This window comes from Trichosurus vulpecula, chromosome 3 (genome assembly GCF_011100635.1).
Source record: "Trichosurus vulpecula isolate mTriVul1 chromosome 3, mTriVul1.pri, whole genome shotgun sequence".
NCBI classification, from domain to species: Eukaryota; Metazoa; Chordata; class Mammalia; order Diprotodontia; family Phalangeridae; genus Trichosurus; species Trichosurus vulpecula.
Window position 1 is genome coordinate 432,066,231 of NC_050575.1, and position 14,784 is coordinate 432,081,014.

The 14,784-nt window shown below is 48.0% G+C and overlaps 1 protein-coding gene across 1 annotated transcript in view; it reads right to left on the reverse strand.

Annotated features, from left to right (window-relative positions):
* Window positions 1-14,784, reverse strand: part of ALMS1 (ALMS1 centrosome and basal body associated protein) — a 136,583-nt gene that overhangs the window by 8,548 nt on the left and 113,251 nt on the right. Inside the window, exons 12-16 of the mRNA XM_036750141.1 lie at window positions 12,992-13,106; window positions 11,980-12,186; window positions 9,936-10,171; window positions 9,104-9,287; window positions 6,227-6,287 (exon numbers count right to left, since the gene is read on the reverse strand). Of these exons, the coding sequence (XP_036606036.1) occupies window positions 6,227-6,287; window positions 9,104-9,287; window positions 9,936-10,171; window positions 11,980-12,186; window positions 12,992-13,106 (803 nt within the window). The remainder of the gene's footprint in view (window positions 1-6,226; window positions 6,288-9,103; window positions 9,288-9,935; window positions 10,172-11,979; window positions 12,187-12,991; window positions 13,107-14,784) is intronic.

Genomic DNA, 14,784 nt, shown 5'->3' on the forward strand with positions numbered 1-14,784 from the left:
GGTGACATGGTCCAGAGTCCTGGCATTGGACAGAGCTGGAAGTCTGATGGAGGCCCTCTGTTCCAACTCCCTCATTTTACTAATGAAGAAATAAAAGCCCAAAGAGGGGCCCAAGACCTCCCTGAGATAAGTCGTCGAGTGAGCAGCAGGGCCAGGACTTGTGCCTCAGCCTTCTAACTCCAGGTACAGAACCCTGGGACTCCGGAAGAAGGCTGGCACTGATACCAACTGTCCCTCATTCCAATGTGGGCCACCACCCACCATTAGAGCAGCACAATAATGTCCCACCCTAACACCGCCCCGCCCCACCACACCCTCACATACATAAGACTTGGGGATTAAATTTTAAAACTAGATTTGTGTTTATAGTGCTCTTCTCTGTATTTAAAGATCTTAAAATCTCTCGCCCTCTGGATATGCATATTAAAATGTTATTTAATCAGACTCTATTCATTGGTAATTGGCAATTATTCAGATGAGGTACTTCATTAAAAATGAGTTCAATGGAAACCAAGGGAGCACCCATTAACTGTGGAATGGCTCAACAAGTTATGTTCTATGAATGTAAATAGGCCATAAAAGATCATGAAAGGAATGGTTTCAGAAATACTAGAGAAGACTGGTGCATTGTGGAGTGAGCAGAACCAGCAGAATTTATACACCAACTGTATACAATTTACACAACAATTTGTACAACACTTAGCCTTAAGATCTCTGATCAATGCTGTGATGAACCATAACCACAAAGGACTGATGACTCACTTCCTGACAAAGAGCTGATGGACTTAAGCTGAAGAATGAGACCTATTTTTGGACATGCCCAATAGGGGACTTTATTTTGCTTGACTATACATTTGTTAGAAGGATTCTATTTTTCTTTCTTTTGGGGAGTGGGGGAGAGAAACTAAATTTTTGTTAATTAAAAAAAATAAAGTTAAAATACTTTCTTCCTTTATACATTTTTGGGTCTTGTTCTTGGAGAAAGGTGATAAAAGTCTAAAATTCCAATACTACTGCAATTAACAGTGAGTATCTAGGTTTGCCACGAGCTTTCCCTCTGCTGCCTCCTTTGATTGTAACGACCATCCTGTAAGGCAGCTGCTATGACTACAGCCATTTCTCTGAGGGCATCACAGAAGCCAAGAAGTGCTGAGTATGTGGATCTGACTCTAACACCCCTGAGCTGCCACCAGAAACTTTTAGTTTGTTTAATTGTATTTCATTTTTTTTAATCAGCAAAAACCTGCCTTTTGACTCTTCCCCAACAAATAGTAACCAATCTAAAAAAAAAAGGGAAAGAAATCACAAACATGTAGAGTTCATCAAAACAAATTCCCATGTTGGCCATGTCCTAAAAAAGATTTCTCATTCTGCACTGCGCCCTTGTTCATTCTCTACCACAAGGTAGAAACACTAGGTTTCATCATGGATGCCAGCACAATAACACATCATTGCTCAATTTATGGTGCTTCCTCAGATTCCCACCCCCTTTGTCACCTCAAAAAGAACCATAAATATTTTTGAACGTCCTGGGAGTTTGTCTGGCCTAGGAGGAATCTCTCCCGTAACCTAACCTCCCTCTAAAGCCTTCTCCCCCCACCACTTCCCTTCTATTTCTCTATTGGGTGAAATTTATTTGTGTACCCAAGTGTGTGTGTGTGTGTGTGTGTGTGTGTGTGTGTGTGTGTGTGTAACCTTCCTTCCCTCCCTTCTCTTAAGATCATCAAGTCACAACAAAACCATTCCCAAGCCTCATCTGAGTAGACATCCTCTTGCACCCCTGAGGATGACTTGTTTCAGAGGGGATTTGTATCATCTCCCCATATGTCAACAGTTCATCCTGGTTTTGTCCCTCCATCATTCATTCATGTTCACCTCTTTGTGTTTTTCTTCACTTCTGTGCTTGAACGTTAAAGTTTCTCTACAACTTTGGTCTTTTCATCAGGAATGCTTGGAAATCTTCTATTTCATTAAAGGCTCATTTTTTTCCCTACAGGATTGTATTCAATTTTGCTGGGTAGGTTATTCTTGGCTTGTATACAAGTCCATATCCTTTGCCTTCTAGAATGTTATATTCTGAATTTTCGCCTGCTTTATAGTGGTCACTACTAAGTTGTGTGTGATCCTGTTTGTGGCTCTTCCATTTTGGAATTCTTTCTTTCTAGCTGTCTGCAGTATTTTTTCTTTGGCCTGGGAGCTTTGGATTTCAGATGTCGTTTTCCTGGAAGTTTTCATTTGGGGTTTCTTTCAGGAGGTGATTCTTTCTATTTCTACTTTGCTCTCCTTTGCCCTAAGAGATATGGGCAGTTTTCTTTTAAAATTCTTCAAATAGGATGATTCTTAAATATTTTCTCCTTGATCTGTTTTCTAAGTCAGCTGTCTTTCCAATGAGATATTCCACAATTTCTTCTATTTTTTCAGTCCTTTGACTTTGTGGATGATATTGTATTAGTTGCATCAAATTCCAAGAAACTATAGTCTCCCGGAGGGATTTACAATGACTCAGAATGAGTTTGGCCTATCCATCCCCTTATCCCCTCAGGAAACACCAAACAGAGCCTATTTATTGCCCATATTTCCATGACCATCAGAATGGATGTGCTGCACAGTTTGCCCAAGAGCAGGGGTGAGGAACCTGTGGCCTCCAGGCCACATGTGGCCCTGTAGGTCCTTAAGTGTGGCCTTTTGACTGAATCTAAACTTCACAGAATAGATCCTCTTCATAAAAGGATTTGTTCTGTAAAACTTGGACTCAGTCCTGAGGCCACACCCGAGGACCTAGAAGGCCACTTGTGGCCTGGAGGCCACAGGTTCCCCACCCTAGCCCAAGATTATTGCTATTTGGACCACACAACAAAGAAGCACAAAGAGTTTGACCCTGAGGAGAGAAATGAGGAAGAGAGAAGAATGAAATGCTTTTGGAAATTTGCAAAACACTTTGCCTGACACCAAAATAAAATGAAAGATCTGTCTTTTCCATACAAACATTTCACCAGGGCTACTGTATGGCAGTGAGACCTGGAATACCCCTACCTCCAAGAACTAAAGATGAACATGGGGGACAATTAAGAGACACATGGTGGCTGAGGGCAGGCTGCTTTTCCAAGGAAAAGCTCAAGAATGTCATCACTGAACTATATGAGGAAGAACAAACGTTCCAGTCCCACGGTGAGACTGAGCAATGACAGGTGGATGGCCCAAAGAGCCATCAGTACAGAGGGCTGCCAGTGCCTGGGGCCAGAGGATGTGGATGACATCTCTAAGTCAGGCAGGCATCTGCACTGTTAGAGGGAGCTCCCAGATCCATCAGAGTGTACTTGGAAGCATTATTTGCTTAAAAACATGCAACTACCCAAAGCCCTGTTCATATGTCACATCTTTCTTAAACCTTTTGACCAACAGACTACGCTATTGTCTCTTCCCCAAATTTAGATGAACTGTAAGAGTTCACCTCCATTTCCATTCTCTACACTACAGATGCAATTCTTGCCCACAGATCTGACCTACGAGGCACCAGACTGGGTAATGCCAGGCAGGAATCTATGGAGCATGAGAGAGGCTGTTGCCTGGCTTCTTCTATGAGGGTCAGGATGTGAAGGGTGAAGTGCGAGGAACCCACGCCCCACCATGGGAAGGCTATCACTGCTTTTGTTACTGTTCAGAAAGCAAAGGATGAAGGAAGATAACAAAGCCAAGGGACAGATGTCTCTCTGAACTTGGATGAGGGCACTGGAGGACCCAAGGTTCAGAAGGAGTTGAGTGGCCTTCATGGCATCTAGCCAACTGGTCCCCAACAGGCCCACCCTGGCCATCTCCTGAGGAGGAGAGGCAGGCGCACCAGGAGCCACAACATTCACTCCCCTGACATTTTAGACTTTAGTCACCCACTCTCTTAATCCTTCGTCATAGGTCTTCTCCGCTGATTTAAAAAAGGCTCAGGGCTAAGTACAGCAGCATTGGCTCCAGCCTTCCTACCTACATTGTGAGCTGCCTTCCTCTTCCAATTCCCTGCCAACACACACACAGGGAAATGGGGGGCCCTATGCACCTGCCTAACAGGGCAGCCATGGCCACCCACCCCACCTCAGGCTCACCTCCTCTGAGTGTACACCTGCCCCTCCTCACCCAGAAGAGTAAGTTTCCAGGGCTGTTCCTATTGTAACCCACATACAAAAGGATCGACTCCTATGACACAGCCAACAAACGCGCACACAGCCTTGGCACAGCCATCAGGGTTAACGTTCCTGGACATCAAGCTGACATTTGCCTCTTGGTCGCTTCTCCTCACTGTGCCTCCTTCTGCCCTCTTGGGCCAAATGGAACAAGTCTTAGCCCTTCTCCACAGCAAAGCCCTACGTATACTTCACTGGACCTCGCTTTTCTAATCTGTCAATGACGGTGCTGGGATTATGGAACCTTGATGGACCCTTCTGACTCTGAATCCATGACCCAAAGAATGGGTTTAATTCTTATTTTTCCTATAACCATGGCATGAGCTGGCTGAAAGACTTAGTAAAGACACTAATGAGACCAAAGTCCAGTACTCCTCAATTTACAATTTAGGGCTCTTTCCAAAAGACAGATACAATACAGTACATGTAAATATATCCATATAAGCATACGGATAGTTCTTTATACCTTAAAAACAACTCGCTATTCCCCATGTCTTCCCCCCAAGCAAACATCAAAGTAATATGTTAGGCTAGTATAAAGAACTCAGATATTAAAGGGTTTCTTTAGTACTAAAATAAGATTAGGGGCCAGAGACCTAATGGATGCCGGGGAGGGAAGAAATCTTCAGTGTGAAGCAGGTTAAACAGCCTAGTGATAAGCCCTGCTTTTAGAGAGGCCTAGTCTTCAGAACAGCAATATAGCTACTGATATTCTGGGAAACAATTTGGAACTATGCCCAAAAAGCTATTAAACTGTGCAGACCTTTGACTCAGTGGCACCACTTCTAGTTCTATAACCTAAAGAGATGGAACTATTTCTAGCAACTCTGATTTCAGAGAACTGGAAACAGATGGGGGGGGGGTGTTGCATTAACTGGGTAATGACTGAAACAATGCAATATGGTATCATGTCCCATTCGTATAAGTTAGAATACTATTGGGCTGTAAGAAATGACGAAGGAGATGGCTTCAGGGAAACCTGAGAAGACCTGTATGAACTGATGCAGAGGGAGGGCAGCAGAACCAGAAGAACAAGGTGCATAAACTGATAAACTCAGAGTACAGACAGACTTTTTTGGCAAGACTGCACCCCCAGGAGGAGCCCCTTATTCCACATTTCCTTGGTGCTCCTGATATTCAGTACACCGTGACAGAACTGGGAAGATACGAAGACAATAAGACAGGGACCTGCCCTCAGGGAAGTTCTAATCCAGCGGCTCCAGGGTGCAGTGAAGACAGAAAGCCCCAAGTTCCAATCTGGCCTCAGGCTTTTACTAGCTATGTGACCCTGCACATGTCACTTAACCTCTGTCTGCCTGCTTCCTCATCTGAAAAATGGGAAAAACCATTGCGCCCACCTTCCGGTGGCTTTGCAAACCTTAAAGCACCGTATGAATGCTAGCTGTTGTTACCGCTACTCCTCCTAACACATGACACTTAGAACATCATCATAGTACAAATTATTACCAGAAGAGAAACTTTATTAGTTAAGCTTGCTATAGAATGAAGGGCCTGTAGGGATTCAGATTTGTGATCATTCAGATAGGAGGCTGGGCTGAAACCTGTCCTTTCAGTTGAATATACAGAGACAATTTGCTGATAGTATGAAAACTGGGGGGAGGCAGGGAAGAGGGACTCAAGCTGAAGGCTAAATTCTTTTTAAACACTTCAGAAGTACCAAATTACAGAGCAATGTGATAACTAAAATTCCTATTCATCTACCGTTACTGACCTCCATCAGGAAATACATGGTCAGCCTAGCTCTAGCTACCTGGGGTGTATCAAAGAGTGCAATCAAACGGCATTTTGTGAATATCTGTTGACTTTATTTTCCAACGTTGTACACTTTCGATTTACACCAAAGGACTCAGAAAGGCCGTCTCAATGAACACCTAGTAGTCCAGAGCTTTGCTTCCTCATGTCTACTTAGATTTCTTCTCCAAAGTCCCTACCGTGGCTCAGAAAATACTTTGCTAACTCATTTCCCATACTTGCTTTGCCCACATGTAAACACCTCTGCTCAGGGCGATCATCGGTCCCGCCTGGCACCTCACCTTTTCGATCGTTGTACCATTTCCTTCTTGGTGATTGGCCTGTTCCTCAAAGTCCCGTAACCTAGGCAAAGAGACATACATTCTTGGTCACAGTGGTTTCATGACAAGAGTTTCCAAACCTTTTACCCAACTCCCCAAATTCCAAAAGCAACGTTCCCCAGGCAAGGCTAGCCTGATATTGGGAAAGGGAAGGCATGCCGCTCACAGAGCATAGGGAAAGCACTGGAAAAATGGAACTGGCCCTCATTCCATGCTACCTGGAGCTAGCTGAAAGGTGAGATTTCATGTGGATCTTAGTGTCACTGATAGACAGCTGGGGAAAAGCATTTTACCTAAATGACTAATCTGATGATATCTGATCACAGCGTGTGACAAAAAATGATTCATTCTGTCCCATCCCAGCTCATCCTCCTGCACTCTGTGGCCAAAGCGCAGCTCTGAGCCCGTCACTGCTCATTCAGCAGACCCTGGGCCGAACACTTCATCTTGTTCGTATGCTTGGCTGTCCTCCTTGTGCTCCATGACCCAGTGACGCTGGCCTTGCGCTGCTTGCCTCCCCGCTCCAGGCATTTTCCCCGGCTCTTCCCCCACAAGGAGAACTCTCCCTCTCCTCATTTCCCCTCCTTCTGGCAGGAAGCCTTTCCTCGTCCTCAATCTCCACGCCTTCCTTCCAAGGTCATCTCCGGTGCATCCTAGCTACATCCAGCTTGTTCATAGTTGTTTACATGTTGTCCCCGTTACTCTGCCTTTTGTCACACAGTAGGTGCTGTATCAGCGGCAGCTATCACTCTCGTTAACCTCATAATGCCTTCAGCTCTAATATACAGGCTCTCCTCCTAGTACAAGGTACCAAGCTAGTCAGGATGGGAGATAAATAAAATAAGGCTCTTGTTCTCAATGACTGCCTAGCCCAATCGGACTGCACAATAATTACATACACTACTGAAATCCAAAGGATGGGGGGAAGAGCATCTTTACGGGAGCCACAAAGGGTCAGTGACTCAGTGGTTCCTGCTCTCTTGGCAGGCTGTTGGAGAATCTGAGCTTTGATCTCTGCTCTGAAGGCCAGGGATGAAGGCCGGAAAGGAAAACAAGTGGGAGGGCTCATGTTCTGCCTCAGAATTTTTCTCTATTTCATCTGTAGACATTTAAGCTTTCAGGGCTTAATGACCAACTGTTCAACTCCTTTTTCAGTCCCCAATGTCCCTAACATGGTGTACTGCATAAACACAGGTTGACTCGAACAGAACAACTTTCAAACCAAGTACATCTGTCCCCAGGAGTGCATTTTTCATGGTTCTTTTAAAAATAGCCTTCTATGAATGCCTCTCAGCGTCCATGCTGAGACAGAGGCAGAGAAGATAGAGGAGGCAAGAGCAGCCTGTGAGGTGAGGCCGAGGCCCAGGGACTTCAAGAACAACGTGAACCCCAACCAAGCTCCCAGCCAGAAGGGGAGAGGTCCTAGCTGCTTGTTTCTCACAGGCCTTCAAAGCTCCTGGGGCTCGGGCCTCTGTGTACACTCTGAATCAGACCACAGGATCCCACCGCATCCTCAGCTCTGTCAGAGACACAATCACCAGGCCTGAGCTGTTTCTGTCTCCTCGACTATGAATGCCTGACAAACCTGCTCAAAAACAAAAAGCATGGCTTCCTCTTGTCCGCTGACTCTCCTAGCCTCTTATTCTGCCAAGCCCAGCAGGAATAAACCCTCTAAGTTTTTAATTTTAGGGTAAATTCCAGGACAGTAGGAAGCAAATGGGGAAAACAAGCTAAGACCTGCCCATGCCTTTGGTCCCCAGCACCAAGCTTGTCACTATCAAAACCAGAATTTAATCCTCGGTTTCAAGAGGACATAGGAAAGGCTAATAACAAAGCCTAGCACTGGTGGGATAACTGTCACCTCTCACTGCACCATCAGTAAGAACGAGGCACTCAGGTCATGCTCTTTTCCTACTGATGACACTGTAGAGGGCAGGGAGTCTCAGATTGGTATAAAAGGCTTTAACCCGTTAGAACTTAGTGAGATCAGGAATTGATAAATCCTAAACATTATGCCCAAATAACATTCTTTCTGGAATGGTCTACAGTAACCGTGGCAGGACTAGCCTATATGCCCACAAACTCATTGAAAAATACTTCATTTCGTTCTTTTAAAAATTCTTTTTGGGTCTGTTATAATGTTTTTCTGTTATCCTGATACATTGGGGAGCATAAGGAGAAGGTCTAGCTGGAGCTGTCTGTGAGGGGGAAAAAAGCCCCAGAAAGTAAAAGCAGCCAATACCAGCCAATGCAGCCAATTTTAGGAAAACACAGACTTTTAGACCTGAAGAAAAATCTTAAAACATCCTTGTTTTACAGACAAGGACATGATTTGCCTAAGATCTCCCTGCAAAGTCAGAAGTCGGCAGAAAAAGAACTCACACGAGGATCTCCTGCCTCAGGGCAGTCCCCTCCTCCATTCGGCCTAGCTGATGTGACATCTCCCAAGTGGGAGAGAGGAAGGAGAAGGAAGTCAAGAGATGCCCTTCTCAATTCCCTTCTATCTCAAGAATCTTCATGAAAGCCATTTGTAGCATGTATTACATCAGCCAGGAGGAGCCAGGGAAATGGGCTTAGTTACTTGGCACAGCAAGCCCGAGAAATGCCCGGGTGCTGAGGTCACAGCTGGGGAGGGAAGGTCCAGCAGCTGACCACCCCGGGACGGCCGGGGAGCGCAGGTCCAGCAGCTGACCACCCCGGGACGGCCGGGGAGCGCAGGTCCAGCAGCTGACCACCCCGGGACGGCCAGGGAGCGCAGGGCCAGCAGCTGACCACCCCGGGACGGCCGGGGAGCGCAGGGCCAGCAGCCGACCACCGAGAGAGCGGGGCACACTGCACCTTTCTTAGAAAGAAAGCCAGCAATGTCCTGGGACTCCCTCTGCTGCTCAGCAGTATTGAACAGCTCATCTCGCTCCCTCTGCAACAGATGCTGCAGCTTCCTCTCCTCTGTGATCAACCTCAGCCGCTTCACCCGGGCCCCAGAGCGTGAGATGAAGTCAGGGCGGAGCCTCTCCAGGGACTCCTAGAGCAGAGACAAGAGAACAGCATGCCCTCGGTGAGAAACAGGCCTGTTCCGCTAAGGCCAAGTCTGTGTGGGGAAGTGTTTCCAAATCATAGGACACATTTAGGCTCAAAAAGCCCATCCAGCCGAGGAGATCTTGCCGCCAAAATGAAACACAAAGCAGTGGGGACGCTGCCTAGCTGAACAGGAGGAGCCAAGGCGACCTGTCAGCAGTGACGGATACACAGAGGCAAGTGTGGCCCATGAGCACACCCTGAACTGAGAGTTGAAGCCCCTGGTTCAGATGCTGGCTCTGCCATTTTCTTACTGTGTGACCTTGGACAAGTCACTGAAGAAGAAAGAAGAGGAGCGGCGGACTCTCAGCTCAGGGGGCACTGCCCTGAGACAAAACACGGATTCTCCCAAGATCAACCAAACCTGAAGACAAAGACCCAAGTCTGGGAATTCACAGAGGCGCAAAGGATACCGTTCAAAGGAAAACCAATGAGGCACACCCAAGGTTATGGCACAGGGGCACAGGTGGGCTCTTCCCACCACTACCCACTGCCAGCAAAGGGCCCAGAAGAGAAACTCCATCTAAGAAGGCCAGGCCAGATGAGGGCCCTGGTGGCTTAGACCAGGGCTCAGCATGGCCACAGCCCTACGCACCTGCAAGCCTGCCTTCACGAATCGTCTCTGGGCCTCCTTGTCATCGCTGAGACCAGGCGGCCTGCCACTGCCCCTGCTGTCCGTCTGCCAGTTCTGCTCTTGAAGGGGCTGCCTCCAGGGCTTGGTGTGAGTTAGGGCAGCGAACCAAGAGGGGCCGGGGCCAGACACACGACTGCTCTGGTTCTCCTTCTTGGAGGCGCACCTCAGGTTTTCTGCAGGAATAAACCAGGAAACCCCTATGGGAAATATTTATAAGGAGAAAAGAAAAGAAGCTCTCAGTGCTCTCAGTTTTCCCAGCGCAGGTGCTCCTCACCACAGACCTGTACTAACCACTTTTCTTTGCTTCCCAGGCCGACAGGTAGCAGAGGCCAGGAGCACGTTCCTGCCTCTGGCTCCAGGCAGGGCCAGCCACACACACATCACAAGCACAAACATTTCCAAAGGACACTCACTGTGTCTACAGCTCATTTAGGCTCCTGGAGTGCACCTACCTATCATCCCAAAGAATGTGGAGCCAGGAAGTCTGGAGGTGAGTGAAGGAAGCAATCTCTGGGCTCTTTCCCTCCCTTGCTCCCTCTGTCCCCAGCCCCCTCCTCCCTTATTCCCAGCCCACTTCACTCCCTTTGAGAACAGAGGTGTCCTACCTAGGCTGAATTCTCCAGTGGTGAGCAAACAGCATCAGGTGCAGAGAGGAGAAGCAGCAGCAGCAGCAGAGGTGGTAACAAGGGGAAGGAAACTCAGATAAGGGGGGGGTGCCTGGGGCCAGCTGCATGAGGGTCTAAATGCCCCCAGGTGACTCTGGCGGAAGGGGGTCTTAGGGCAGCCTTTGCCCTTGGGACCCTTCCTCACCCAGCAGAAAGGGGCAGGCACTGCAGCCCTCCGAGTCTGACCTAAGCTTACCCAGCTAGGATACGCACAGCAGTGCCAGGAAACAGCAAGTTTAGACAGCACTGTATTTTTAATCTAATTGGAGGAATGTTCCTTGTGAATTTTCTAACCAAACCTCCTGCCCTTCCAGGAACTGATGTTAAGCCAAAGGTGAGGACGCTTAATGTCACCAACAAACGGAAAACACGCATTACATTGTCAAACGTTTCAGCAGCTATACGGATGATGCTGTCGAAAGGGGGAAAAGGGGTAAAAAGTCCGCGTCAGGGTTTCAGACACCTCTACCGGGCACAAAAGACACCTTTCCTCCCACCAAGTAACAGCTCGCTCGGACTTAAGAGCTGAGTCAGTGGGAGAAATCACGGCCCTACCTCCCCACCATGGTCTCACACCACAAGGGCAGGAGGGGCATGGGGGGCACAAGCCCAAGCTGGCAGCTGCTTTCAATGTCCCTTTTTAGGGCACGCTTTTCACCATCTCAGCTCCTTCTTGTGACCTCTGGCAGAGGAATGGGGCTGAGCAAAGGCATTGCCAGGGCTTTGGAGGGCTGTCAATGCCAGCCATCGGCATTCCTGCGGGCAGGGGCAGGCTACAAGGAGCACCCCGATGCCCCAATCTAGCTCAGACTCTAGGGGACAGCATGGGGTGTTTGTCAAAATGGGAAGCCCCAGAGATCCCTCTACTAGGCATTTTTCTAGAAGCCAGATGGGGACAATACTTGTCAAACATCTAGAGGAGTAGAAAGAAGGGGACAATAATAGAGGTGGTCAGCTTTCCTTCCTGTAGCTGACTCAGTTTATTAAATGTGTTTGGCAAGGAGGGGAGTGGAAGGGAAAAGGTGGGCTCTGTGCCTCTGCTTTCAGGCTGCTGGGTAGAATTAAGAACTAAAGAAGATATGGAAAATGGTATCCTCAAAGCAAGGAAAACAAAAGCTGAACAGGCAGATGGCTGGTCCAGCACAGGCCCAAAGACTCGGGACCGAGCTGTCTGGATTCCCCAATCTGGGACCGTGGCTGGCTCTGACAGCAACGTCCCAGCCACGGCCGTACTAACACCTAGACAGCCATCGTAACGGGTCAGGATGGGGGGAGGGGAGGGGAGCCAGAAGCTTTCAGGCTCTGGATGCGAAGGTCAACCTGGAGCTGAGGGCTTTTACCTTCAGAGCAGTGAGGTTTACTTCTCCTCGGCTTCTTGGTCCACAGGTAAAAAGTCAGAGGCTCCTTTTCTCCTAAATGGCTTCCTGGGCTTGAAGTGTTCACATCATCATCTACTCTTTTACCAGTCACACTATATTTTGGGGTTGGAAAAGTCACCCCAAAATCTCGAGTGTGTTTCCTTGTGCTTCTCACTATCTCCAGTTCCCCTAAGGACAAAAGTGCCATGTGACTCTAAGGTCTGTCCTTCAATGCAGTGCCCCCTCTGGGGGACCTTTTCACACCATACACTGCTGGAGGATTCCTGTCACTGCCCACCCTACTCCCCTGAAAACTTGAGAACATGAGATTCTACTGAGTGTCTGTCTAAGCCCCAGAGGATGTGCTGCTCACCCTTCTTACCCTGTATGTAAAGTTCTGAACAAAAGACTTAAAGCCAAGAAGAAACACTGGCACCGTGGTCTTTGTCTTGTATGTGGCTTTGCTGTGGACGCTGGTTTCCCCTCTCATTACTTATTTGGGGACAAATAAGAGTTGAAATGGGTGGAAGAAACTAATCTAGCCAAGCCTCATTCAGACTGCCCTGGTGAGTGATCCCAAATCAGGAGTGGCCCAAGAACAGTGCTCTCTGAACGACTGCTCCTCAGATGAAGGAGGGTTATTTCAAGAGCGGCAGAACCAGAGCTCTTCGAGGACAGAGAATGGCACTCCTTCAGCTTCCTACACCCGGAGCTTAGCACAGTGCCCAGAATGTATCAGACGTGTAATAAATGCTAACAAATTGATAGAATTATCCTAACGTTACTGGAGCAGTATTTTCTGAAGCGGATGTTTTTCTACAAGGAAAAAGGTAATTTCTAATCAAGGCTGGGGAAGCTCCCAACACCTCCCACTTGGTGACGCCCCTTTTCATAACTGGGACAGATGTCTCTATTCAAGCCACACGTCCTCATCCTAACTGGAAACCCTGGAAGTGACCAAAGGCCGAGGGCAACTCCCACGGGAGCCACTCACCTGTTTGAACGCCCTTATTTAACATCCGGACAGTCTGCTTCTTCCTGGGGGTGGGGGTGGGACTCCAAGCACTACTGACAGTTGAGACCGAGTCCGAGGAAACTACCGAATCCACCTGCAGAACATCACCGGCACTCAGTCAGGTCTGCCTGCATCTCAACCACCAGGCTCCTGAAGCCCAGAGGCAGGCCTCAGCCTCACAAAGCCAACCTCCTATGGCCCCAAGACAGCAGGCAGCGCATGGTGGGGGCTCACCAAAAGAACCCAGAGGACTGCCTCGCTCCTGTCCATTATCATTATCACAGTCCACTCCCCTAAGCCCCAAAGTGTTGACTCACTATTTCTCCTCTCCCCGCCTCAGCAGGACTGTGACGAGATACTTTCAAAACTGCTGCACAAATGTATCCCCATCATTTAGCCTAATTGAAACCCACAGTCAGGAAATAAGCTTTTATTAAAATCTACTATGTTCCAAGGGCTGTGCAAAGCACTGAGAATGCAAAAAAAAAAAAAAAAAAAAAAAAAAAAGGCCAAGGAAAAAAGTCCCTGCCCTCAAGAAGCCCCCAGTCTAACGAGGAGATAACATGCAAACGACTATGTGCAAACAAGATATATGCAGAGAAAGTGGAAATACTCAACAGAGGGAAGGCACTAGAGTGAAGGGGACTGGGAAAGGCTTCTTGTAGAAAACAAGATTTTTGCTGGGACCCAAAGGAAGCCAGGGAAGTCAGGAGTCGGAATGAGGAGACAGAGCTTTCCAGGCCTGGAGGACAAGCCAGAGAAAAGGCCTGGAGTTGGGAGATGGAGGGTGAGCAGAACACTGCAATCACCAGCATTCCACGTTTCACTTATTCTCAAGTGGACCATCTGTTCACAGGAGACAGGGCATCCAGTGGCTCAGAAGAGGAACTTTAGTCAGCTGAGCAAACGAAGAACAAGTAACCGCTGCCAGTCAAGCAGATGTCTGGAATTAATTCCCCAGGCAAACTGACTGCATGTCAGTGCCAACCTCAGCCACAGAAAAGAGTTCCTCTGCCAGAAAAATCTTAAAATGCAGAGGAGACAAGGCGGGCAGACTATGCTTCACCTGGCTCTGAGCAGGGCAGAGGGGGGTGAATGAACCCATGGGGCAGTCACAAGCTGGTAGGAAAGCTGACACCTAGAGCCCACATGCTTCTCTCCAGTCTGGCTCAGAGATGCTGCCTCCCATAGGGGTCTCACCAGAAAAACGCTTCTCGACCATCACGTTTAGTAGGAGAGTCAGCCTGGAGGAAGGAGAACCGACTGGGTTTCTTATAAAAACGTCGGCCACATCTTTGTATCAAGATACCCTTTGTTAGTGTTTGGCCCTTCACACTCACTTTGTAGCTGTGAGCGGAAAGGAGGCAGAGGATGGCTATGGGGATGGAGACCTTCAAAAACATGGTCCCACCCTCAAAGACTGAGTTTGGGACCAGGGCACTCGGGGACATTTCAGCAACAGGCCTCAGCACTTCTGCATGGCACAAATAATGTCACGTGGAAAGAGAGGTTGGTGTTAGCTCCCAATCCATGCCTAAGTATGACCATCAGTCTCTCCCAGAGCACTCTGTGGCAGAGGGGTCACGAGCTGCCGTCATCACTCTCCTTCCCTCAGGAGAAGGCAGCTCCTAGTGAAATCATTACAAATGATACCCCACCACTAAAAAGTTCCCTGAAAAATGTGTTCTCTATTGTTAGATGGGTCTCATATGAGGGGCAGTATATGACATGGAGCATGCTTTCCTACACCAGCTTTGCAAAACTTGGAGCAC